Genomic DNA, 26,032 nt, shown 5'->3' with positions numbered 1-26,032 from the left:
ACACACACACACACACACACACACACACACACACACACACACACACACCTCCTCTGGTCAGGGTGGTGACTGGCTAGCCTAGAGAAATAACCAGCTGCTTCCTGCAGCCCTTTACACCCATGGGTCTCACCTTTGCCTGCACCAGGGGAGTGTTCAGAAGTTCCAGCACCTGGGTCCCACCGCCAGAAATTCTGATTTTGATTTAGCTGGGGTTTTAAGAAGCGTGCCAGGGTGTTGGGGAGAATCACCTGGGAACTTACTGCTGATAGATATGCAGGCGCCTGGGCACCACCCCCGGGGGTTCTGATTGGCTGGGTCAAGGGCAGCGCCCAGGAGTGGGTTTATATAAGCATCCCGTGAGATTCTGATGCAGGAGGGCTTGGGGTCCCACTTGAAGTCTTGTTTAAGGGCCTGGAAAGATGGGGGCCCCCTGTGGTGCCCTCCGGGTGAGCCCTGGGGTTTGTGTCAAGACCTTCCCTGGGCCGGGCTACACCTCCCGGGAGCTGGGGCTCAGAGCATCTCAGCCCGGCAGGCTGGCCAGGTCTAAGGGTCTCTCCATTTTCAGGTGGGCGTGGTCGGGGAGGGAGAGGAGTGGCTGCTGATTCACCAGCTCCCCAACGAGCCCGACGCCCGGTCCATGGAGGTGCCCGACCTGAACCCCTTCACCTACTACAGGTAATGGGTTAGGAAGGGGCGGGGGCTGCCCGGCCTGGGACGGGCTTTGGCCCTGGGGTCCTGCCCTCACCATTTTGCTCACCCGTCTCCGCCCATCTCAGCTTCCGCATGCGCCAGGTGAATATCGTGGGCACTAGCCCACCCAGCCAGCCTTCCAGAAAGATCCAGACCCTCCAGGCGCCCCCTGACATGGCCCCGGCCAACGTGACGCTGCGCACGGCGAGTGAGACCAGCCTGTGGCTCCGCTGGGTGGTGAGGCTCCCGCGAGGGCGGCGGGGGTGGGACGTCTCCTCGGGCCTCAGCACCCTGCAGAGGTGTCACTGCCTCAAAGCAGGCGTCCACGGGATTCCCTCCAGGCCCCTCCTCTGTTCTGAGCATCAGTCTTAGTCCAATGAACAAACGCCCCACGTGAAAAAAAGCTCGAAAATACTGTTCATTGAGTATTGCCACACGCCAAGCATTTTACATTATTTTTCTTCCATTTAATCCTCCCAGTAATCCTGCAAAGGACATGGTACTCTCCCAATTTACAGCTAAGAAAACAGGCTCCGAGAGGTTAGGAATTCACCCACAGTCACACAGCTCCCGGGGTGGTTCTGGGCTTCGGATGTAAGTTGTCTCACCCACCAAGTCAGAGAGGGAGGGATTGCTTCTCAGGTTGAGGGGGGGTCGGGGAGGCATTAGGCTCTGTCCCCACAGATCAGGGTTCCACATCGAGGGTCATTACCCCGGTGACCCTGCACGAGTGAGTAATCCGTGCAGAGGGCTTCTCCTCCTGCCAAGCTGGGTTCTGAGTGCTGTCAGAGTTGGACCTTGAACCCTCTCCACGAGCCTGTGACAGTGATCCTGGCCCCCACTTTACAGATGAGGAAACTGAGGCAGAGAGAGGTGGAATAACTGGCCCAAGACCCCCCACACACACCCCCTCGTTAACAGCAGGGCTCGGGATCCCAACCCGGGGAGTCTGGCCCCCAAAATCCGCCGCCCTAACCCCTGAGCCAGCCCATCTTCTGGGGAACAGGAGAGAGCATTTCTCCCCCAGGACATCGCCTGGAACCGCGTTTCCCGGCGCGGTCGCCGCAAAGCAGCAACCCAAGAGGAATTCCTAGACAAGCAGACATGGGGCCAGCACCGAACAGCCCGGCTCCTTAGAGAATCCAGGAATGATAGCTTCAGGGGGAGCTGCCTGCCTCCACTTCACCAGGCCCCTCCGGCCATGCAACTCTTTTTTGCTTCCACTAAAGATGTCTTACTAGTTGCCCCAAACTCAACTTGCAAAACCCCGAGCTGTGGGCTGAGATTTACCAGAAAGTCATTGCTGCCTTTCGCTTGCCCGGACACGCCTGATGGAGGCGCTAATGGCCATCAGCCCAGACGAGCGCTACTTATGAATGACGACGGCCCTCCCAGGCCGCTGGGACCAGCAGCAGGCAGAGCTGTCAGGCCCAGTTCGCCCCTCGCCGACCCCCCGCTTCTCACCTCAGCTCTGCTCCCCTCCAGGCTGCTCCCCACGTCCCTTCTGCATCTCACTTTAAGGTTTCCAAATACTAAAAGGCTAAAAAGTCTGGTACGTAGGGTGGGAGCTGGAGGGGGAATAAAAGGCAGGGGTTGCACTGTGCGGGGCCCCGGGCCCTTCCGGCCCCACCTAATGGCACATGGCCCGCTGCCTTTCCTTAGCAGGTAGGAGGGCATGTGCTCAAGGCCCATCTCAAGCTCTCAGGCCCATTGATTGCCGTCCTAATGGTCTCTGGTCTGCTTCACTGAGTGTCTGTAGGAGCGGGGGCTGGCAGGAGGGACGGGGGAGGTAGGCGGTGAGGCAGAGGCCGAGCAGCCGGAGAAAGTAGGTCAGGACGTGCAGGGCCTGTGGATCATGGGCTCGTCGGAGCCTCTGGGGAAGCAGAATGCGGGCAGGTGAGGGCTGAGGATGCCCCAGCTCCAGCCCTGTCACCTTCAGAGGAGAATCCGAAGGCTGGGCCCTCAGCTCACGCCTGCTTCAGATCCCAGGCTGCCCCCAGTGTACAAAGACCTCCACCGCTTATCAGCACTGCCCAGGTTCATCCGCATGACCTTGAGCCGGTGACCACAGCCCCACCAGCCTAATCATAGGCTCAGGAGATGAAGCTGTCTTTTTTCTCTTCACTGAGACTCAAACAAAAAGAAGGAGGCTGAAACTGCAGCGGGAGAGACGGAGGTGTGCTGGATGGAAGGACCTCCTGACAGTGACTGGAGCTCCGCCCATGCCTGAGATGCTGCCTTCACGTGCTTGCTTCTCCAAGGGCAGACACAACCTGAGACCAGGCGTGCCGTAGGCAGTTAAATACGTATATGTTGGCAGGCTGAGTGAGGGAGTTAAGTGGCAGAGACAGCCACTGCCACAGGTGCTGAGTGTGGGACAGACAGCCTTTATGCCTCTTCACCAGGGCCAACTCCCCTGGCAGGGTCATAAATTTGTCACCTGCACAATGAAGAGTGGATACCGCCTCTCCTCTGAGCCCAGGGTAGAGAGACAGGGAGATGGTGGGACTGTCAGAAGCACAGAGTTACACAACTAAGCCACACCCAGGGGTGAGAGCGCCTCACGTGGGTGCTGACGGGCTGGACAGTGGGCTGGGTAATCCCGAAGGCTGCCTGGAAGAGGCAGCTCGAGCCAGGCAGTTCTTCCATACGCTAGGTGGGCCTGGCCTCACAGCTGCTTTTCCCACCCCTGCCCTCCCGCAGCCTCTCCCAGAGATGGAATACAACGGGAACCCCGAGTCGGTGGGCTACAAGATCAAGTACAGCCGGGCGGACGGCCACGGCAAGACGCTGAGCCACGTGGTCCAAGACCGCGTGGAACGGGAGTACACCATCGAAGACCTGGAGGAGTGGACGGAGTACCGCGTCCAGGTGCAGGCCTTCAACGCCATCGGGAGCGGGCCCTGGAGCCAGACGGTGTTGGGCAGGACCCGGGAGTCAGGTACTGTGCCCTCATGCCAGCTACCCGACCTGCTTCACCGCCCTGGGGCCTGGGGATACCCCCCCACCTTTGTCTCTCTGCCCTCAGGGCCTTCTAAGGGCTCAAAGGCTGGAGCTGTCGTGCGAAAATGTCCTGGGCTCCTTTTCCTACTTGTGCTCAGCGTCCCGCAGAGCGCCCTGTGTGTGCGTGGCCGCGCCTTCCAGAACCTGATTCTCCCAGCACTGCTTCCAGAGGTTCCCAGGAGGGGCTTCCCGCCTCTGTGTCCCCACTTGTAACCCTGACACCCAGCAGTGCCTGTGAGGCCCCAAGATGGAGGTGGGGGGGTGGGGAGAGGGTACGGGTTGGGTGAGCTCTCAGAACATTCCAGAAGCAGCAGCGGCTCATAGGGGCCTGGCAAGGGGACACTCACAGAATATGTGCTCCCGGCCTACAGACAGCCCTCATCCAGCCGCGTGTGGTGTGTAGCTCTGTGGCTTTTTCCTAACGCCCTTTAAATGATGGCTGCTTTCCCATCCTAGCCCCTCCCCCACCCCTCGCTGCTACGGCAGGAAATGCAGCCTCATCCTAACGTTAGTCTGAGGGGGGATAACGGGGAGGCTGATCTGAAGCCAGAAGCAGCATCTGCGACACTCCGGAGCCAAAGGCATCATCGTCGCAGAATAATTTGCTATTTGGGGACCGTGCCCCGTTTCCTTCCTCAGACCCCACTCCACCCCCTCCACTGTCGGGTCCGCTCTGGGTCGTGAGCTGCTTCTCTCCACTCCTTTCTCCCCCAGTGCCGTCCTCGGGCCCCACCAACGTGTCTGTGCTGGCCACCACCTCCAGCAGCATGCTGGTTCGCTGGAGCGAAGTCCCAGAGGCCGACCGCAACGGGCTGGTGCTGGGCTACAAGGTGAGTCCCAGATCCGAGCACGGGAGGGGGCTGGAGCCCCTGCACCCACTTCCCTGTCCCGGCGCCCTGTCCTCGCGACCCCCTGGGGCCCAGGACTCTGCCTTCTACAGTGGACACGGGGGATCTGCCGGCGGCATCCGTTGGTCACCATGACAACCAAGGAGTCCTCCCTTGGGGGTGGGGAAGCTTCCCATGAAGGCCTGAGGTCCTTGGGGCAGCTCTACCTCCCCCAGGAGGCCACACTAGGTGCCCCAAGCCTCACTCTCAGCCCCGATGGGCCCAGCTTCAATTTCCATTATCTTCTAGAATTCCTCCCAAAGCTGCACCTACCGCCCCAGCCTGGAAGTCAGGAGACGTAGCTTAACATCCCAGCTCTGCCACTACTGGCTGTGTGACCTTGGGCAAGTCACGCCCCCTCTCTGGGCCTGTTTTCTCAGCTGGATGCTCTCTAAGGAACCTTCCAGCTCCATGGCTGACTGCATCTTTGTGTCCCCCTCCCTCCCCGAGCACTAGGCTTGTGTAACCTGGGAACCAAGCCCCTCCAGGGAGCCCCAGGTCCACCCACTCATCCTCACCCACCTGGCTCCTGGGGAGGAGATAGGAGAGGTTCTGGTGGGACCAGACCCAGGCCGGAGGCCCTCACCCCTGCGCTGGGCTCCAACAGGTGCTGTATAAGGAGAAGGACTCAGACTCCCAGCCCCGGTTCTGGCTGGTGGAAGGGAACTCGTCACGCAGCGCCCAGCTCACAGGCCTGGGCAAATACGTGCTGTACGAGGTGCAGGTGCTAGCCTTCACGCGCATCGGGGACGGCAGCCCCAGCCATCCTGCCATCCTGGAGCGGACGCTGGATGACGGTACGTTTCCGTCCCTGGGAGCCTGGGGAAGGCTGAGAGCTGCGTTTTGTCCACCCCTACCCTGCCCAGCCCTGCCCCGCCCCTCTGAGGTCTCTCTCTGCCCCAAAGGGAACCGTGGCCTCAGGCTTCTGCTGGGGGAAGCAGGTCACTGAGGGCCACCAACCCCACTGCAAGGGATGCTAATTACAAACTGCGCATCCCTAAGGAAGAAATGACAATGCAGGGGCAGACTGGCATCTGATGCAGTCTCTCTGGGACAGGTGAACAGAAAGGAGGATTTGTGCCCGCTTTGGTTTCTTGTTCACCTGGGGCAGGCTCTCTCCGAGTGCAGGTCTGTGCAAGCGAAAGGCTTGATTTTTTCCTTTACACAAGCCTACGGGTCCTGTTAGCAAACGAGTGACACCTGCCGGGCTCCAGGCATTCATCTCTGCAGCAAAACTCCCCATCGGAGGCTGAGCTGACAGATCCTTTGCCCCCCTTTCTCCTCCCCACACACATCCTCACATACTGCTCACCAAAAACACTTGTGGGGTCGGGACGAGAGTGCAAAGCGAAGCCCAAACACCATATGTCTCTGTTCTGAAGAGATAAATGAAGCTAATGATCTGTTAAATTAAATATGTTCTACGCTCCTGCCTTGACAGATATACCCTCCTAATGGCCTGGAAGGCCCAGTTCAAGTTTAGAAATCTCAGATTTCTTGGCATTCCGAATTAGATCGAGGCAGCCTGGGAAGAGCTGCCCCCCCAGCCGTCCCCCGACTCTGCCACCCTGTTGTCTCCCCCCCGCCCCCATCTCCTCTGGCCCATACCATCCAGTTTCCATCCATTTGCCCAAAACACCTGCCCCTTGGCCATCCCTCCGTCCAGAGGGACAAGTCTACACCCTCAGGAGGGTGGTTCCGGGCCCCTGTAGAAGGAAAGCATGCCTGGGGCTGTTTGGGCAGGGAGCTCCAGACCCACGGGTTCCAGAGTGAGGTCCAGAGAGAGGAGCGGTGGAGCTCCAGGCCCGCGGGTTCCAGAGTGAGGTCCAGAGAGAGGAGCGGTGGAGCTCCAGGCCCGCGGGTTCCAGAGTGAGGTCCAGAAAGAGGAGTGGTGTGTACTTGGGGTTGGCGCTTTCATTTGCCCCAAAGCTGGAGCCTCGGCCCCATCTAGTTCCTGCCAAGTAACGCATAAACCTCACTGATAGCATCTCCACGTCCTGTGTGAGGACACGGTGCCAAGCACAGACACACACTCCTCAGAAGTTCAGCGAGCAGAGTGACCCCTTCCCCTGCCCCCCTCCGTGCTGCTCTGCCGGAGCCGGGCTGGTCTAGGGGCTGAGCAGCAGCTGCAGTGTCCCCTGCTTCTCCTCTTACCCTCCAGTCCCGGGACCACCCATGGGCATCCTGTTCCCAGAGGTGAGGACCACCTCGGTGCGGCTGATCTGGCAGCCCCCCGCCGCCCCCAACGGCATCATTCTGGGTAAGCCTGTACCCTTCCTGGGCCCTGGCTGCAGGAAGAAGGAGGGATAAGGTGTAAAGGAGGCAGTTCAGTCTTGGCCGGAGAGAGGCTAAGCCCAGGACAAGTGTCCACGTGTCCTCAAGAATGGTTGTGAGTCTAATTTCTCCTACTGGAAATCTCAGCCTGTAAGATTATCAGCCGGAGGGCAAGGTTGGGGCTCAGCTGTCTTAGGGACCATTGGTCAGCTCTGTGCCTCCACGTGACCCAGGTCCCCAGGGGACTGGCCATCTGGTGACCCTCGGCCGCTGTTCCTAAGTGTAGCCAGGTGACGGCGCACTGGCTGGTTCAGCCCAGCCGTGCCCACAGGTGGGAAACGAGGCCTAAGGCACCCCCAGGAGGGATGCTACAGGTCGGAAGTATCATTTCGTAGTCACGGTTCCTACTAACACACACACACGCAGACACACACACACACACACACACACACACGCAGACACGCACACACGCGCACACACGCAGACACACACACACACACACACACACACACACACACACACGAGAAGACTCACAGGCTTGAAATGAACAGCTGTGTGAACTTGAGCAAGTCGGCTTCCCTCCATGGCCTCAGCCCCTCACCTGTAGAACGGGGGATCGGACCACCTGTGCCGGTCCAGGGCTCAGTCCTGGCATCGTGCAGCACCCGCCCCCTGTGAAAGCTGTGCCTCTGGAGACAGAGTCGATGGGGCTGGGGGGTTGGGGGGTGGGGGGAAGGCGTTTGGGCTTAGAAAGACCTGGGCTGGAATTCCAGCTTGGTCAATTCCTGGCAGGTGGCCTGGCCTCCCTGAGCCTCAGTTGCCTCGTCGGGGGCTGGGCTGGGGGTTGCAGACGCTGCATAGAGCACCTGCTCGTGCCCCCCGCAGCCCCACCTCCCAGCACGGCCCGTCTCCTTCCTTCCCCGCAGCCTACCAGATCACACACAGGCTCAACGCCACCACGGCCAACGCTGCCACGGTGGAGGTGCTCGTGCCCAGCGCCCGCCAGTTCACGGCCACCGGCCTCAAGCCAGAGTCTGTCTACCTGTTCCGCATCACGGCCCAGACACGCAAGGGCTGGGGAGAGGCCGCCGAGGCCCTGGTGGTGACCACGGAGAAGAGAGGTGACTGCCCACCAGGACTGGGGAGGCCTGGGGGGCCTCGGGGGGGGCACCCGCAGCCGGCCTGGGAGCTCACACCATCTCCTCGTGCACGGCTGGGAGTGGGCTAGTTGTGAGTCTCTTGCCCTGGTCCAGAATGGAAAGTGGGCTCAAATCTCTGAGGCCAAGGTCAGCAAGGGCTCCAGCAGACTTCCAGAGCTGATCTGGGAGTTCCCCTCCCCAGGGTCCTGCCCTGCCCAGATTTTCTAAAGGGCGAGCCGGTGAGACCAGCTTCCTTCCTCTCTCCCCTCCTTCTCAAGAGGAGACCGTGTCCAGTTGGGTGGAGGATGGGACTGCAGCCTAGAGCCCTGGCTGCCGTCGCCCTGCCTCCCTGAGCCGGCTTCTCGCCCAAAGTTGGGTTCCCCAGAAGCAGGCCTGAGCCCCAGATCCCTGTGAGCGTGATTTATTAGACAGTGTTCCCAGGAAAAACCAGGAGGACAGTGCTTCTCAGCCAGGGTGCCCTTGCCTCCACCCCGGGATACCGGGCAGAGTCTGGGTGTCACAGGTGGAAAGGAAATGCCCCTGGCATCTAGAGGGTAGAGGCCGGGGTGCCGCTACACATCCTGCAACGCACAGGATAGGTCCCGCAACAAAGACTCATCCACCCAAGAGCCAGAGTGCAGAGACCAAGAATCCCGCCACGGGGCGTGGGGAAGTGAGCAGAGGCCAAGCCCTCGCAGGGGGCAAAGCCGAGTCCCACCGAGGGAGATGTGGGCTCAGCCCTACCCCACTGGGGACAGCGCAGGTCCCATCTCAGCACCGTGCAGACCGGGGCAAAGGAACTGGGGCGTTCACACCACCTCACTGTCAGCCCTGTGCTGGGGCTGCCCTCAGGGGGTGTAGATTCCCAGGCACCTGGGCCTTGAGTAGCCCAGGGACAGTCGCTGGCCAGGAGCCACGGTGCTGACTGTTGGGACCTGCGTGCAGAAACGGGATGGGATGGAGGGCATCAGTGCTCCCGGGGGCCGAGAAGGTGCACCCCCACCTCCGCCGTGGCCTCACCTGCTCCTCCCCGATCCACCCCCTCCAGACCGCCCGCAGCCCCCCAGCAAGCCCGTGGTGCAGCAGGAGAACGTGAAGGCACGCAGCGTGCTCCTGTCCTGGGAGCCCGGGAGCGACGGGCTGTCCCCCGTGCGCTACTACACCATCCAGACCCGCGAGCTGCCCAGCGGCAGGTGGGCCCTGCACTCAGCCTCTGTGAGCCACAACGCCTCCGCCTTCGTTGTGGACAGGTGAGGCCCCCGTGTGTCCGCCAGCATCTCCGCTCCGCCCCTCCCGGCCCAGACCCCGCCCACCCCCAGATCGCTTCCACAGCCCGCATCCCCCGGGACCTCTCCGCATCCACGCTCATCCCCTCCAGCTCTGTCCTAACCTCCCTCCCCACCCTCTCTGGAGCCTTGTTAGGGCTGCCTCTTATTATCTATTTCTGGAGCCTAGAAGACCCCTCCGTGAAAGGCTCGCCATCCTTCATTAGCTGGATTTCTCCAGCCAGGCGGAGCCTCCCTCTCCATCCTTAATAGGGGGGTGGAGCTTCGCTCCAAAATTCTGCCTTCAATTTAATTCCTAGTGGGATGTGGGGTTTTTTTGTTTTTTGTTTTTTGTTTTTGCGGTACGCGGGCCTCTCACTGTTGTGGCCTCTCCCGCTGCGGAGCACAGGCTCCGGACGCGCAGGCTCAGCGGCCATGGCTCACGGGCCCAGCCGCTCCGCGGCATGTGGGATCCTCCCGGACCGGGGCACGAACCCGCGTCCCCTGCATCGGCAGGCGGACTCCCAACCACTGCGCCACCAGGGAAGCCCAGGATGTATTTTTAACATTCCAGTTGATGAGACCGAGAGTTTTGAGCAAGACTTTTCTCCTCACTCCCCCTCCCACCCTCAATAAATCAGAAAGGAAGCTGTTTGCCTGCAGAGGAAATGAGGCTTACAGAGATGAAGTGCTGGTTAACTCCTGAGACCCTCAGCCCTTCCTGAATTCACTAAATGCAAGAGAGGGCTGGGGGAGGTGTCAGCTCTGAGGGGAAGTTACTGGAGCTTTCCTACCTCCAGGCCCCTCTGAGATAGGGGATATATGGACGTTTCCACTTGGGGACCTTTGGCATCTAGCTGCGGCCAAGGTGAGGCCACACCCTGAGCTGGCCTGGTCTAGGGCACCCCAGGGCCTGGCCCGAGCTCGTTGCCTGCGTAGCAGACCGTCCTTCTGAACCTCCACGTTCCCGTCTGTGTGATGGACCCACAGCTGCTGGGGCTGCCCTGGGGAGATGGGAAGCAGGGACGGCGGGGCAGGGCCGTTAGGGGGCACCTCTGTTCATGAAACCCGGTTCTCCTACACAGGCTCAAGCCTTTCACGTCCTACAAGTTCCGAGTGAAGGCCACCAATGACATCGGGGACAGTGAGTTCAGCAAGGAGTCGGAACCACTGACCACCCTGCAGGCCGGTCAGTGCCCTCCACTGGGGTCTCTTTCTCTTGGTCCCCTGGGCACTTGCTGGGCACTGGGCATTCTCTTCTGGGGGAGGAGCCTCCAAAGATGGGTGGGGCACTGGGCCTGCTGGGCCCTTGGTCTGGCTCCCCAGGCAGAGTCCCAAAGAGGTTTGGGCCAGAGGGGCCTTTGCCGTGGGCTCAGGACCCACAGCCAGCCTGGCATCCTCGTGTGTTTCTTCTCTGTCCTCGAAGCTCATGGCCGACCCCAGAAAACCTCAGTGGGAGTGGGGAAGCCTGTGGCACTGGGCGCAGAGAGGAGGGGATCGGGGCCCTTGGGTTTGGGCTTGGGTCAAGGTCCCGGCCCCTCTCCCACTTTATACTGGCTCTTTGTTGTACAGAACTTGGGGCGGTGGACATGAGGAGGGTCTTAAGCAGGACCAGTGTCTGCAGAATCTGGTCCCATGGCTCCCAGGGGGCCTAAGTCCCACCACCACCCCCAGAGCTCACCTGTCCGCCTCTCCCCCCAGCCCCTGATGAAGCACCCACAATTGTCTCGGTGACACCGCACACCACCACCTCCGTGCTGATCCGATGGCAGGTACGGCCGGGCAGGCGGGGAGGGGTCCGTGTTCCACGAGGACTCAGACACACCCTGTGCTGGGACCAGAAAGACAATAGCCCCCGCAGGGCTGGAACACGGCACCCACATGCGTAGACACGCACACGCACGCACACACACGTGTGTACACATACACACCCTTCATTCCACCTCCAGATAATACGGTCCTACCCTATACTCTTCTGTGGATGAGGACCCAGACTCAGGGAGGTGACAAGAATGCCCCAGGTCACACAGCTACTAGGTGGCAGGGCCAGGTTCGGTGCCCTTACGTCAGCAGAATCCTTGCACAGAGAAGGGCTGGGGGCTGTCAGGGCCTCCAGCGTCTCTGTGAACCCCAGCCCCGCTCTGAGTGAAGGGATTCCCGACAGAGACCAGTCACAGGTGTGCCTGCACCCAGGCTGGGCTTCGGTCCTGTCACCATGAGCAGGAACCCATCATCCAGGTACAAAGAACCAGCCTCCCACCTCTCCTCCGCCAACCACCTGCTCATCCCTTCACGGCCTGAGGAAGACCCGGGACGCATCTCAGAGACCCAGCTGCCCATGGGTGCCTTTAGGACCCTCGCCAGCCCCTGAAGCCCAGTCCCGGGGCTCAGCGGGTCACCCACGGAGGCCCCAAAGCCCTGAACTCCTGTCTCCGTTTCTCAGGATTAGAGGGGCAGGTGCCAACCTTTGCCCACCTGCAGCCCCCCTGAAGGGAAAGCCCTTGAAGAGAAAACAGGAGGGACCCCCCCCGACCCCTCCCACAGCTCAAGGCCCCACCTGAGAAGGACAGTCCCTTAAGTGAAAATGACCTAGTGCAGCGGGGAGCCGACCAAGGCTGGAGCAGATCGGGGCCATCGTGATGAAGGGGGCAGGGAGGCACCAGCTGCAGCCAGGAATACGGTTAAGGAGCTAATAAAAGGCTGAACCACTTCAGCAGGTTTTTTAGAAGAGGCATCATAACTAAGTAGTTTCTGGGACTTCCCTGGTGGCACAGTGGTTAAGAATCCACCTGCCAATGCAGGGGACACCAGGTTGGAGCCCTGGTCCGGGAAGATCCCACGTGCCGCGGAGCAACTAAGCCCGTGCGCCGCAACTACTGAGCCTGTGCTCTAGAGCCTGCGAGCCACAGCTACTGAAGCCCGTGTGCCTAGAGCCCGTGCTCCGCAACAAAGAGAAGCCACCGCAATGAGAAGCCCGCACCCCGCAACGAAGAGTGGCCCCCACTCGCCGCAGCTAGAGAAAGCCCGCGTGCAGCAATGAAGACCCAACACAGCCAAAAGTAAAGTAGTTTCCACCTTCTCCAGAAGCCTGTTCTCCAACTCATCTGAGGACGGGAGCAGGAAGCAAAGAGGAAAACGATCAAGGCAGAGAGGGGCAGCGCACGAAGACACGCCACCCTCATTCTTGCTGAAAAGCAGGGCGAGGACTCTCCCTAATTCCCGGGAAACTCCAGGAAATCCTGGCCAGGGCACGTGATCATGTGAGGAAGTTTCTAGACAAGGAACAACTCTTTGAGACGGTTCTGCATCCAGAGTCATGCTCAGGGCCCCCATGATGCTGTGTGACCTTGGGCAAGTTCCTCACCGTCTCTGAGCCTCACTTTCCTCTCTGTTCAGTGGGGATGGCATGGTGATTCCCGCCCTGCCCTGCCTCCCAGGGAATGCTACAGGGATGGAGTAACCTCGTTGGAAATGCTTCATAAATTAAGAATGCTCAATGCCACTTTGATTCCTTTTCCCGGTTAAGACACAGTCCCTGCTCTGTGGCTGCAGGATGCAGGATGGGGAGGGAGGCAGGGGCGGAGGGGAAGGGGATGCTTAGCCATGGTCCAGCCCGGCCGGCCCCACCCCCACTCCCTTCCCTGCAGCCACCATCAGAAGACAAGATCAACGGCATCCTCCTGGGCTTCCGGATCCGGTACCGGGAGCTGCTCTACGAGGGTCTGAGGGGCTTCACGCTGCGTGGCATCAACAACCCGGGGGCCAAGTGGGCAGAGCTCACCTGTGAGTGACAGTGGAAGGAGTCGGGGGCGGGCGGGGGCGTGAAGCTCTCAGCATCCTGGAATCACACTAACCCGAAACCCTGGCACCCTCCCCTGTGTGTGCCTCTCATCCCATCCCATTCAATCCCCAAGTGCATGTTTATTGAGCACCTTCTATGCTCCAGACACTGGGGGGACACCAGTGAACAAGACAGACAAGGTCCCTGCCCTCTCAGACAGCTTGCAGGCTGGGGGAGGAGCCAGGCGCTGGAGAAGAAAACCCTGCTATAGGTAATCTAAGACCGTCGGCATGGCCTCTGTGAAGCACGTATTCCAGGAGGTCCTAAAGCAGGTGTCAGAAAAGGCTTCCCTGGGGGTGGCTGTGGTGCCGACACTGATGGATGATTCCAGGTCAACCAGTCCAGAGGAGGTTGGCGGGGGAGGGTGGATCCTGGCATGTGCAAAGGGCCTGAGGTGGGAAGGACCCAAAGCAAAGCCTGGTCATGTCCCAAGGGCAGCAGTCTGGCCCCCTCTGGTTCCTCAGGGAGATGACCATTCTGCCCTGGGGTCCCCGGAATCCAGCCTGCCTCTGCAGCAGGAAGGAAAAAATTCAGGAAGCCAAGTAAAAATCCCAGAGAGTCACACACAAGCAAAGGGATGACACGTCGTACTTCTGGGTTAGGATGGTTACTTTGGGGTCTTGGGGGCCATGGCTGGTGATGGGGTCCAGAAGCAGTGGCCCCAGTTCGAGGCGAATACAGTGACGGAGGCAAGAGCATGAGGTTGGTGCCAGGACAGCCGGCGTGAGATGCAGTCGAGGGCCTGTTTGGGAGACGTTGTGCTCTGAGCCCCACCACACACACGCGCACTGATTCACGCTGGGGAGAGGGAGGCCGGTGGGACGGGGAGGGGTCTGGAGGATTTGGTCCCTAGGTGGGTGGTGGTACCAAACCAGAGACACTGGGAGAACAGGAGCAGTTTAAGATCCTCTGCGTTTTGATTTTTCCTCCCATCCTTCTCGTAAACCGTCTGCACCTTGTCTTCTAGCAGGTATTAACAGACAAGATGATTGAACACGTAGCCAAGGAAAATTAATAGAAAACCTCAGAAAGAGCTGATACAGCAGCTTGCGTTATTTTGTTTTATTTTTTGGCAGACGTGCTGGTCGTTGTGATTTTATAGGCCTGTGTATAATACAGTCATATTTCCTGGTAGTAAAATGGTTTCTGGTTCATATGAGGAAATTAACGACACCACTCTATCATGGCAGGAACTCAGCCTTAGACAAGGGACCACTGCTGTCCCCATCTGGGGATGCTGGGCTCCCAGGGGCTCCTGTGCCCTGTGACCTCCAGCAGGTGCACACCAGGACAGGATGGCACTGTCCTGGGAGTTGCCTCTCCCCCCCCCCATCCCCGCTCCCACCCTGGCCCCTCACTCAGGAATCTGGAGGGCCCTTCCCTCTGCATGCGTGTTCCCATCCCGCCCCCCTCATCGGGGTCTGTGTGGCTCGGGGGGGGGGTGTGTGTACTAACCTCCTCTGTCTGCTGTCTCCCTCCGGCCCCCTCCACCCCACCCCAACCCCGTAGCCTTGTACTCCGTGCGGGACCTGAGCCGGCCCAGCCTCACGCAGTACGAGCTGGACAGTAAGTCCCCCTGCACGGCGGCTCCCCGACGGGCCCCGCCTTCCACGGGGAGGGGAGAGGGGCCTCCGAGGACGCCTGACCACAGCTGAGTGGTGCACCCACCTCAGGCTGCTTGAAGAAGGGGAACCCCCTGCACACGCGTGACTTTCCTGAAATACACAGAAAAGCAGGGGGTCGCCAGGGAAGGTCTGCTCCAGGCCACCGTCCATCAGTGCAGGACGGAAAGGGAAATGGCTAAGGCCTCGTCCTCCTGGGGGGCGGGGGACGGCGAGAGGAGGTGCGCGGTAGGGGCCGGGGGTCCACGGGCAGGCGTCCACGTTGCTGCCGCTCTGTCTCGTCCCATCAGAGGCACTTGTCAGCTCAGCTCTGTCTTTCAAGCCAAGGCCCACCCTGGAGTGAGCAGAGCCCCCGTCTTCCCTCAGGGACCAGGAAATGTCCCCACCTGGTGCCCCGAGCCCTAGCTCTTTCCTAACGTCCCAGAGGACATTCGGTTCTCCCCGAGGCCCGGAGCTTTGGGCCAGGGGGGCCTCCCGTTAATAGCACGCGTTTGACTGAATTGTGCCTCTCGGTCCTTCCTGAACCGACAGCCCTCGCGGGTGCAGGGCCAGGGCTATCGGGGTGCTTAGGGCTTCCACCTGGGGAGGGGGAGCTGTGGAGGGGAACGCAGAGGAGACTGGGGGAACGTGTCAGCCACCCCCCAGCAGGGACGGCAACTCCCACCCAGGGTGTCGGGGCCTGTTTTCCTGCAGCTGCTCCCCTGTCCCAGCTTCCGTCTAAGCGTCTCCCCCCAAGCACCCCAACTGAGCAAAAACATAGAGTTTCTTTGCCCCAGATTCGCATCCAATGAGCCTTTTCTCTTTAGGGCTGGGCCCTGCCCCCCCGCGTTAAGAGCTGGTTGATGGAGACGTGGGGGCGGGGGGAAGCTGGGAACTTGAAGCATCGAAAGTGGCCAGTGTATCCAGGACAGGCAGGGAAGCAGTGACCTGTGACCTGGCGCCTCTGGGACAGTTTTGGTTCACACCTGTTGTCCCAGCATAAATGTTAACAGTGCACCTTTCGGTCTCAAAAATGCCCAAGGTGGTCACACTTGGCGAGGACGCCACCCAGTGTCACCCTGTGTTCAGATTCCCAGAGCATCCCTCTCCCCAGTGTCGGCTGCCCCACCTCTTACCTGTTCTTTCCTGAACCTGCACTCAGGGGTCCAGACTCGCAGGGGTGCATCATCACAGCGCCCCCTGCAGCCGCCCCCCTCCACGCCGCCCCCGTCCACTGCAGGGCCAGTGACCTCTGTGTGCCTCTCCCCTCCCCCACTCTCACCCCCAGACCTGAACAAGCACCGGCGCTACGAAATACGCATGAGTGTGTACAACACTGCGGGCGAGGGGCCCTCCAGCCCCCCACACGAGGTCTTCGTCGGGGAGGCAGGTGAGCGCCGCTGCCCTTCCAGCCCCAGCACACCTTTCCCACGCCCCGCCCCGGAAGCCCAGTAGGAGGAGAGACGGGAGCTGGGGGACCACACCCCGCCCCCAGCCCACCTACTCTTCCTCCTCCCCGAGGTCCCCTCACGCACTCACCACCCCTCTCACCCTCCAGTGCCCACGGCAGTGCCCCGCAACGTGGCTGTCCACGGCGCCACGGCCACGCAGCTGGATGTGACGTGGGACCCACCGCCGCCGGAAAGCCAGAACGGAGACATCCAGGGCTACAAGGTACAGGCGCTCCGGCAGAGAGCAAGGTTCAGAGGGACACAGGGCCGGGTGGTGGTTGGGAGTGACCCAGCAGTGGTGAGGTCCCGGGGCTACACCTGATCCCCTGGCTGTTTGCACCCAATCCCCTGAAACACCTGCAGCTGGAGCAAGACTCCGCCCATCCCCCCTGGCGTCCTTGGGGCAGGAGGCGCTCAGATGCTAGAAATTCAGGACACCCCCCAGCTTGTATCATCCCTGGGCAGTACACCCCCCCCAGCCCCCACCCAGCCCACCAGCTCCCGATGCCAACGTGAGACCTCTCAAAGTGGTTATCTGGCCAACCCTAGTTACCATATTGATGCAAACTGAATGGCCAGTTAGCAAAGGACCACCGGCCAGGTGTTGGTAATTTCTGTTTAAAGTTATTTCTAGATTTTAGGCAACATCTTGTGTTATGGCAGGATTCAATTTGTCTCCAGACTTCGCAAAGCCCCTTAGAGCTCCTTAATCCTCCTGAAAGCCCAGTAAAGCTGGTAGGTTATAATGTTTGTGCCCATTGTACAGATGAGGAAACTGAGACCCAGGTTAGTGGTTCAACGAGGTCACAGAAAAAGCAGATAGATGGCAGAGAGTCAGATTCCAGGTCTGCTCGCCGTCACCCTGTGAAAGGCGGGGAGGAAGCGCTGAGCACACAACCGCCGGAGGAGACGGCAATAATAGTAATAATAATAATCACGTGCTGCTCATTTGGATGCTCAGCCCACGGCCATGTCTGAGGCCTACCTCCTGTGCCACTGTCCAGCGCCGCTCTGATTCCTGTGTGGTTGTTTGTTATTCCGGAGGGTAGCCTAGTGCAGTGGCAAGGTGGGAAGGGTGGGAGCACCCAGGAGCTTCCCGGCTTCCCCGGCTCAGCCCTCATCCCACAGGCAGAAACTGAGTTTCCACAAAGGTAAGGGCCTTGCCCGGTCCCACGGCTTGTGGAGACCCCATTTCAGACAGAATCTGGTATAGGAGTCTGGTTCTGTGTGGGGTGAAGGAGGCGGGAGAGAGGAAGAAAGGCGTCTCGCCAAGGATGCTGTGAAGATGGATGACGCTCCCGCGCAGCGCCAGCTGGGAGAACTAAACGTTGCGCCACTAGCAGATGCCTCCCTGGGGAAGAAGGAGTCGGGCAGGGCCTGCAACAGTTTGGCAGCCACCGGACTGGGGAGGTGTGGAAGTCTCCAGTTAAGGGATGGTCCCAGGAAATGTGTGGTTGCCCAGACATCACACAGCAGACGTCCACGTGCTCAGGGAAACATCATAACCAGCCATGGACATTGACAAGGGAAACAGAATTGCCACCTCCCAGACCTGCATTAACATCCGCGTTCACTGACCTTAACATTAACCACACATTCACATCACCAGCCAGTGGTTGCACCAGAATGAGCTGTGACGTGTGCAGGGACAGGCACGTCCACGCATCCGGCCTTTCAGGGATGCGTGTTTATTGAGAAGTTACTTTGTGCCTAGCAGTGTCCTCGGTGCTGAGATGAAAGCAGAGACAACGTGAGCTTATTTAAACTGTAGGGGAGGAAGCCAGTGACGCAAAGCAAAGGGCACCTCCAGGTGGTGGTAAGTGGAATGGGTCCAGGAGCAGGTTTGGCATTTTAAATAGGGTCGTTGGGAGAGCGCTTCCTGAGAAGCTGCCACGTGACCAAAGATGAAGGCGAACAGGGCGTGAATCACGTGGATCTGGGAGAAGAGTGTTCCAGAAGGAGGGGGAAGACGCGCAAAGGCCCTGAGATCCGTGGGTGCTTGGCGTGTACAAAGCCCAGCAAAGAGCCCCACGTGTCCCAGTGTGATGGGGCGCGTCACTTGGAGTCCTCAAGGGCTTTGGCTGAATGAGATGGCAGCCACAGAGACTTGGGGACAGAAGAGGGACATGGGTGACTCGGGTTTTTAAAGGCTTGTGCTGGCTGTTGCGTTGAGAGTAGCCTGAAATGGGGAAAATGCAAAACATGAAGAGGCGGCAGCATCGTCCAGGTGACGGTGGTTTAGTCCACGCAGTAGCAGGTAAGAAGCATCTGCTCTTGGTTCCATCTGAAGGGGGTAGAGCTGATAGAATTTGCTGATGGACTGAATGTGGAATGTGAGAGAAGGAGAAGCAGTAAGGATTTCCAAGCAGTTGGATGACGGAGCTTCCAGTTACAGCGCAGGAAAAGGGGAGACGGTGGGAGGGGGAGGCACGGAGGGAGAGCTGGTTTGAGACGTCTGTTGGACTTCCAAGGGGAGACACCCGAGGGAGCTGGACACACAGGTGCGGAGTCCAAAGGAGAAGGTCCAGGATGGAGGTGTGAACGGTGGGATCCTCAGCATATAGATGGTCCTGAAAGCCCGGAGACTACATACAAAACACCAGAAGTCTGAAAACTGAGCCCCGGGACCAAAACAAGTGATCGAAGTCTCAGAACCCACATGAAGAACGTGCTTCCAGAAGGAGGGAGGCAGCAGATGTGCCAACTACTACTGAGAGCTCAAACAAGATGAAATCTAGGAAGCAATTATTCAGGGATGGGCAGACAGCCCGTGAGCCTAATCCGGCCCCCCACTTGTTTTTGTAAATAAAGTTTTATTGGCATGCAGCCACACCCACTTGTTTACAGATCGCCTTTGGCTACTTTCAAGTCACAGGCAGAGTTGAATAGCTGCAACAGAGACCGTGAGGCCTGAAAAGCCTAAAATATTTCTTACCTGGCCCTTTACAGAGGGAGTTTCCAGAGCCCTGGATTAGCATTAAACAGGCCAAGTTCACAGGTGACTCTGATAAGAGCTGGGGGCGGGGAATGCCTGCTTGGAGTGGGTTCACGAGAGAATGAGGAGAGGCAGCCAGTACCGACATCCCTTTTGAGGAGTTTTGCTTTAAAGGGAAGTAACAAAATGGGGTAGAGACTGGAAAAAGACAGTCAACGGAACGGAGGCGGTTTTAAGATGGGAGGAATAACTCATTTGTGTGCTGATAGAAATGATTCTGGAAAGAGGAGGAATTCGGTGAGTCAGGGAAGAGAGGAAGCTACGAGAGGGGCTGGGATTTAGTGCAGTAATGTGGGGCCCGCCTTAGTAGGGAGCCAGCGGTTCAGCCCTGGTCACAGGAGGGAGGCAGGGGGCAGGGACACAGGGCAGGAGGTGGTCCAGCTGGGGCAGGGAGCTTGTGGAGTCTTGTGTGATGGCTTCCAGAGCTCCGTGAAGGGTCCTGAGCCAGGAGTGAGGTTGGGGAGGGAGGGAAAATGGGGAAGGGTTGTGTGGAACTGTGATGCCGGAGACTGCAGAGAGTGGACCAGGCCAGTGTATCACGGTGGCCGGGCCACGCAAGGCTGTGCTCGTGAACTGAAAGTGTGGCTTTCCTCCAGCGACAGCCAGCGATGTGACATGTGGGCATGAACCTGACTTAACCGAGGCTGAAGTTCGGCCTGTTGCCTGTGGTGAAGCCCGAAGGGGCAGGGAATGGAGAATAGGAGAAGGTGGTGATGACGAGTCACTCCTACACCTGTTCCCGTCTAAGGAAGGTGTTTATCCATTAGCAGATATTTATGGAGCATGATTCTAGGCGCTTAAGATGCAAGGCAGCCAAGGACGTGGGCCCTCCAGGGAGCGTGTTTTCTAGCAGACACCTGGCTACCCATCAGCGGGCACGGCAACTCGGCTGTGTGCCCTTGGGGTTGGGGTCAAGCCTCAGCCCCTTGTGCTATTTGCACAGATGTCACTTAATCCTCATCCAACAAAGGTCTGCTGAATTCGGTTCACACAGGTAAGACCTGCCTGCTGAGGGTGCCCGTTTATGTACGTGTGGTGGCCCTGCATCCTGGACCCCCCTCCCCCCCTTCCCAAGAACGTGACGCCGGCCACTGGCACCCCCTGTCCTGCATTGTCACTTTTCTCATGCTGAAATATGTTGCATCTTTCAAATGCCTCTTCCTGGCCTCACGTTTGCTTCAGCCATTTTTCTGGTTGGTCCCTTTATGGCAGAAACCCTCCAAAAAAATGTCTGCCCGCTGCCTCTGCCCCGTCTCTCTTGAATCCACTCCAAGTAGATTCACTCATTCATTCCAAACAGTGAATGAATGAATGACTTCATGTGTGACTATCTACCTGTATCAGAAGACTGAAAAAAAAAAGAAGAAAGAAAAAGGGAGGGGTTAGAGAAAAGCAAGGATTTGATGGTACCGAGTCGTCCTAACTGCCGTTCACACATGCCAGGTGGGGACACTTTTATTAGCTTTCTCACTTTTATGAACTTTCTCCAGGCAAATTGAGAAATTGAGAAGCCAATAGCGTGCCGAAACCCCGTTGGCCAGCAGGTGGCGCCAAATGCCCTCTAGTCCTCTGCGGGCCAGGGACTTGTAGCTTTCCCAACGCCTCGATTCTGAGTTCTAAAAGTAGTGAAGCAATGTTCATTGCAGCACTATTTGCAATAGCCAGGACATGGAAGCATCTTAAGTGTCTATCGAAAGAGGAATGGACAAAGAAGATGTGGCACATATATCCAATAGAATATTACTCAGCCATAAAAAGAAACCAAACAGTTATTTGTAGTGAGGTCGGTGGACCTAGAGTCTGTCATACAGAGTGAAGTAAGTCAGAAAGAGAAAAACAAATACCATATGCTAACACATATATATGGAATCTAAAAAAAAAAAATGCTTCTGAAGAACCTAGGGGCAGAACAGGAATAAAGACGCAGACGTAGAGAATGGACTTGAGGACACGGGGAGGAGGAAGGGTAAGCTGGGACGAAGTGAGAGAGTGGCATGGATGTATATACACTACCAAGTGTAAAATAGATAGCTAGTGGGAAGCAGCCGCATAGCACAGGGAGATCAGCTCCGTGTGCTTTGTGACCACCGAGAGGGATGGGATAGGGAGGGTGGGAGGGAGACGCAAGAGGGAGGGGATGTGGGGATATATGTATATATATAGCTGATTCACTTTGCTATACAGCAGACACTAACACACCATTGTAAAGCAATTAGACTCCAATAAAGATGTTAAAAAAGATAATTTTTTAAAAAATAAAGTAAATTTTGTGTAGATATCCAAAATAATAAAGAATGGCACACAGTCAAAAAATAAAAACAGTGAAGGATCTGCTGCTTCGCTGGCGACGAGTGGGTGTTAACCCCCGGTGAATATGAAGCAGAGTCGTCCCTCGGAATCCGCGGGGGATCAGTTCCAGAACCCACCGTGGATACTACCAAACTCTGCGGGTGCTCAAGTCCCAGTCGGCTCTCTGTATCCGCAGTTCCACATCCACGGATTCAACCAACCGCAGATCCTGTTGTACTGCGCCTGTCTATTGAGAAAAATCCACGTAGAAGTGGACCCGGGCAGTTCAAACCCGTGTTGTTCAGGGGTTCAACTATTACTGGAAGCACTGTGGACACCTGCTGCGCTCCTGGACTGAAACTTTCTGCAGAATTGCCGTGTCTTCCTTCTTTTTACAACCTTTGCATGTCACCTTGGTTTTGGGAAGTGGGTGTCCGTGACCCCCACTATACAGACGACACAACTGCGGCTCAGAGAAGTCACCTGGGCAAGTCAGTGGTGCGCTGGGGTCAGCCCAGGGCTGCCTGCCTCTACAGTGCGCTGTTCCAGCTGTCACCTGTGTCCCTGGGGGCCTTGTCAACCTGCAGATGCTGATGCCACAGGTCCAGGGTGGGCTGACACTGCATCCCTAAGCAGCTCCTAGGTGATGCTGATGGGCTGGTCCTCAAAGCCAACTCTCGGCTGGGTTTGAGGTAGACTTCACGCCAGCAGTCTACCTACACTGCACTTGGGGTCCTACAGAACAGAATTGAGTTATTCCTACAGTGGCAACATTCTGAGGGCCACCCGTGCCCGCGCTCTGCTAAATCCTGCAGGCACTGCAGTGAACAGACGCATGGGCTCTCTGCCCTCATGGGGTTTACAGTCTAGCAGAGACTGAAGGATTAGCTGTGAAAAGGAACACTCTGGAAGGGTTTCTAAAACAGCTCTTAAATACACCTATACTATTTCTTGGGCGACTCACAGCTCCCATCCAGGTGTGTGGATGGTACGAAAGCAGGTGTGTCTGAGACCCTGGGATCAGGCGGGGGCAAGGGGGGAAGCCGGGGGACTGTCTCCCTCACTCCAGATCCTCTGTGCCCACAGATTTATTTCTGGGAGGCCCAGCGGCGGAACCTCACGGAGCGGGTGAAGACGCTTTTCCTAGCCGAGAACGGCGTCAAACTCAAGAACCTGACCGGCTACACCGCCTACATGGTCAGCGTGGCGGCCTTCAACGCCGCGGGGGACGGGCCTCGGAGCACGCCGGCCCGGGGCCAGACCCAGCAAGCAGGTGGGGGACAGACTGGAGGGACAGACGGCGGGGAGGGCGGGGGGCACCTGGCGTCCGCGGTCGTGGGGGAGTGGAGGCAGCTGAGCGATCTGGCCTGGGTCCCCGGGCCCCGTGGGACGCCCTCCAGAGTGGGAGAGCACCGCCCACCCAGAGGGGCCTAGATATGAGTGCCCAGAAGAGGGGCACTGTCCCCAGAAAGCCTTGGAGAGGCCCCCAGATCTCGCCCTTCCTCCCCCCATCTTCCCCCAGTAGCCCGCCTTGCCGATGGCCCGTCCATGCCCAGCCAGCCGCCTTCTGCTCCCGGTCTGTTCCCATCTGACTTTCTCATATCTCCCTGGCTTTGTTCCCTCCACCAGTATTTACTGAGCATTCTCTGTGGGCCCGCACCGGGCCATATGCTGGGAACGCGACAGTGAATAAAACCAACAAGGGCCCACTCCTAGGGAGGGAGTCGGATCGTAACCAAGCATCTAGATGAATTAACCTCAGGTGGAAGTGGGTGTGAGTGAGCTAAGGACTGAGGCAGGGAGTGGACAGATGGCTTCCGATGGGTTTGCCCGCAGAGGGCTCGCGGAGTGGCTGACATCTGAGCTGAGATTTCGGTGAGAAGAAGCCAGCCGCGGGAAGTTCTGGAGGAGAGGGGTGTTCCGGGCAGAGGGGCCAGCAGGTGCAAAGGCCTGGAGGCTGGAGGGGATTAGAGAACAGAGAGAAGGCCAGGTGGCTTGAAAGAACGTGAGTAAGAGTCAGGTGGCAGAGGGTCTGGGGGCCTTGGAAGGAAGTTTAGGATTAATTCTAAGCGTGCCGGGGAGCCGTTGGTGGGGATAAGCATCTGGGCAACAGGATCTGTTTGTGTTTATAAAAGATCGCCCTGGCTGCTGTACCAGGGACAGGCTGATGGAGGGGAGAGGAGGGAGGCAGGGAGGCCAGTTAGGAGGCTGGGCGGCAGGGCGGGGCAGAGGAGTGGGCGATGCTAAGAACCCTGCAGTCCACACGTGCAGAGCCAGCCCTCTAGATGGTATCTAGAGGCACTTCTCTGGCAACAGTACACTTGACCTTTCCGGAAGCCCTGAGGACGGGCAAGGCAGGAGTTACCCGGTTTCACGATGAGCAAGGGTGGCCTGGGAAGTGATGCTTCTCCCCTAAGGTCCCCCAGCTGGTCCATGGGGGAGCAGAGACTGGGGCCCAGGATATCTGAGCATGTCCTGGGCTGTCTTCATGGCACTGGTCCCCTTCTTTGTCTGCCATCGAGTTTTCTCCGCGTGGATTTGAATACAGGCCTTGAAGCATCTTTTCCAACCTGCTGTTTCCCATTCTGTCAATTACCTTTCTCTTAAAGACAGAGTGAGACCCCGTGGAGTCGGTTCCTAAGTATTGCCCTCTCTGGGGACAAGCTCTGGTGCCCGAAGGTCGATCTGCCTGCCTGTCTGTCCCAACCGCTCTCTGTCAGTGTCATCGGCCGGATGTGAGCCCCTGGGAGCGTGGACGCTTCCGTCAGCAGGACAAAGTGTTCTGTCTCACGTCCCTCTAACAGAGGGGAGGCAGGAAGGGCCTCCAGAGCTGGCCTCCGTCCTTCAAAGACGGCTCCCTGACGCTGCCTCCCGGGGCTGGAGCGGAAGCCGGCCCAGATTAGCTCCGGCTCCGTGGGCGGGCAGCTCCGGACAATAATAGCCCGGTCGTCCCGCTGGAGCCAGCTCGGGACGCTGCGTGGTTGATGTTCCCTTCCCTTCCTCTCTGTCCTCCCCCTCCGACCTCTCCCCCGCTCCGATGTTTCTGGGGTCACTCCGGGATTCTTGGGCCAAGAAAGCTTCTCTTCCAGAACGTTGAACGTTCCTGTGGTGTGGTGTCTCTCGGCAGTAATCCCCGGGGCCCCAGGAGCAAGAGAAAGTCCACGCCCGTGGCAGTTCTGGCAGGTTGTTTAGGGCCCACCCGATGCTCTGAGGCCCAGGCACCCCCCAACCTCCTCCACCAGGGAAGCCAAGGCATCGCCCGGCCCCGCAGTGACCCCGGGGGTACAGTCCAGGCGTGTCCTGCGCTCTCAGCCAGGGCTCAGGGCCACTTAGCAAGAGGAAGCCAGCGTTCTCCAACTTTAGGAAAAAGAAAGTCCCCTTTTCTCCCAGTACTTGGACTCTGATGTTGGAAAGAATGCTAATGACCTCAGCGGGGGAGGGAAGGGGGTCCAGTGACCTCTAGTGACCCCTCCCACCCTCTCTGGCGCGAAGCCCTGCTTTCTGCTTCTTCCCGGGCCCAAACGCCCCTGCTGGTTCCTTGGAACCAAACCCAGGGCTTTGAACCTCCAGGAAGGAGGAAACAAAGCCCCTTTGCTATCTCCCCCCAGCCCCCAGTGCTCCCAGCTCCGTCAAGTTCAGTGAACTGACCACCACCTCAGTGAACGTGTCCTGGGAGGCTCCGCAGTTCCCCAATGGTGTCCTGGAGGGCTACCGGCTGGTGTACGAGCCCTGCACCCCCGTGGACGGTGAGTGGGGCCCTCCCTCCCGCGGGGCTCCCCAAACCCACCCTCTGCACAGGTCCCCTCCGTGATCACCACGCAGAGCCATGAGCCCCTCCCCTCTTACAAACGGGAGACTGAGACCCCGACAGGACAGGCCGGGGCATCGCCAAGGTGAAACAGGGGCAAGTTGGAGGCAAAATTGCAACAGTAGCCCCGGCCTCCTGAGTCCTGGGAGAGAACTTTAAAATACATTCTCCCCTTCAGTGGATGGAAGCGGGGAGGAGCGGAAGGACCTATCCCGAGATGGATAATAGAGATGGGCCATCCCCCGATGGTCCCGTCCTACGTGTGCCCGCCAACCTCAGGGGCTCAGCCTTCCTCCGGGTTAGTTCTTCTCTGCCTCTCGTGGGGGCAGGAACCCCTCTGAGAATCTGATAAGAGCCTTGGAACCTCTTTCCGAAAGGTGCACGAGTCCGGGAATCACTGCGGCCCCGCTGCCCCCTGGGAACCTCAGCTCAAGCCTGTTGCTCGGCAACTAGCCTCCCTCCCGCTTGCCCTGAGCCCTGTTCCTCAGTGCCCTCCCCGCAGCCCCACCCCGTCCATCCAGACCACCCACCCGTCGGGACCCTGCCCCACTCCTGGACCCCTCCACCTGCTGCCCCCACCCCCCGGCCAAGATTAATGCTGTTTGCTTAGAAAGGCAGGAAGGAGATTGCACCCCTGGTGGCCTGTGTCCAGTTCCAGAGCCCAGTGAGGCCTTGGGGGTATGGCTGGCCTACCAGGTGGCACCCTGGTGGCTAGAGGTGACCGCTTCTGGGGTCACCCCTCCCCGACAGTGGAGCCTGACCAGAACAAGGGGCGGAGCCCCGGGAGCC

At 58.8% G+C, this 26,032-nt stretch overlaps 1 protein-coding gene across 2 annotated transcripts in view; it reads left to right on the top strand.

Annotated features, from left to right (window-relative positions):
* SDK2 (sidekick cell adhesion molecule 2) overlaps positions 1–26,032 on the top strand; it is a 264,093-nt gene that overhangs the window by 215,644 nt on the left and 22,417 nt on the right. The window contains exons 23-38 of one of the 2 annotated variants that reach the window (XM_027080547.1): positions 566–675; positions 777–927; positions 3,394–3,631; positions 4,408–4,523; positions 5,188–5,377; positions 6,742–6,840; positions 7,781–7,975; positions 9,042–9,243; positions 10,344–10,447; positions 10,960–11,030; positions 12,906–13,041; positions 14,609–14,665; positions 15,989–16,090; positions 16,259–16,374; positions 22,522–22,708; positions 25,044–25,181. In XM_027080547.1, the coding sequence (XP_026936348.1) occupies positions 566–675; positions 777–927; positions 3,394–3,631; positions 4,408–4,523; positions 5,188–5,377; positions 6,742–6,840; positions 7,781–7,975; positions 9,042–9,243; positions 10,344–10,447; positions 10,960–11,030; positions 12,906–13,041; positions 14,609–14,665; positions 15,989–16,090; positions 16,259–16,374; positions 22,522–22,708; positions 25,044–25,181 (2,212 nt within the window). The remainder of the gene's footprint in view (positions 1–565; positions 676–776; positions 928–3,393; positions 3,632–4,407; positions 4,524–5,187; positions 5,378–6,741; positions 6,841–7,780; positions 7,976–9,041; positions 9,244–10,343; positions 10,448–10,959; positions 11,031–12,905; positions 13,042–14,608; positions 14,666–15,988; positions 16,091–16,258; positions 16,375–22,521; positions 22,709–25,043; positions 25,182–26,032) is intronic. The other variant, XM_027080548.1, reaches the window with a different exon arrangement.

Source organism: Aethalodelphis obliquidens, unplaced genomic scaffold (assembly GCF_003676395.1).
Source record: "Aethalodelphis obliquidens isolate GAN/ISIS:26980383/991018 unplaced genomic scaffold, ASM367639v1 scaffold44, whole genome shotgun sequence".
NCBI classification, from domain to species: Eukaryota; Metazoa; Chordata; class Mammalia; order Artiodactyla; family Delphinidae; genus Aethalodelphis; species Aethalodelphis obliquidens.
Note: the sequence above shows the minus strand (reverse complement) of the source record. Positions and strands in the feature narration are given on the sequence as shown.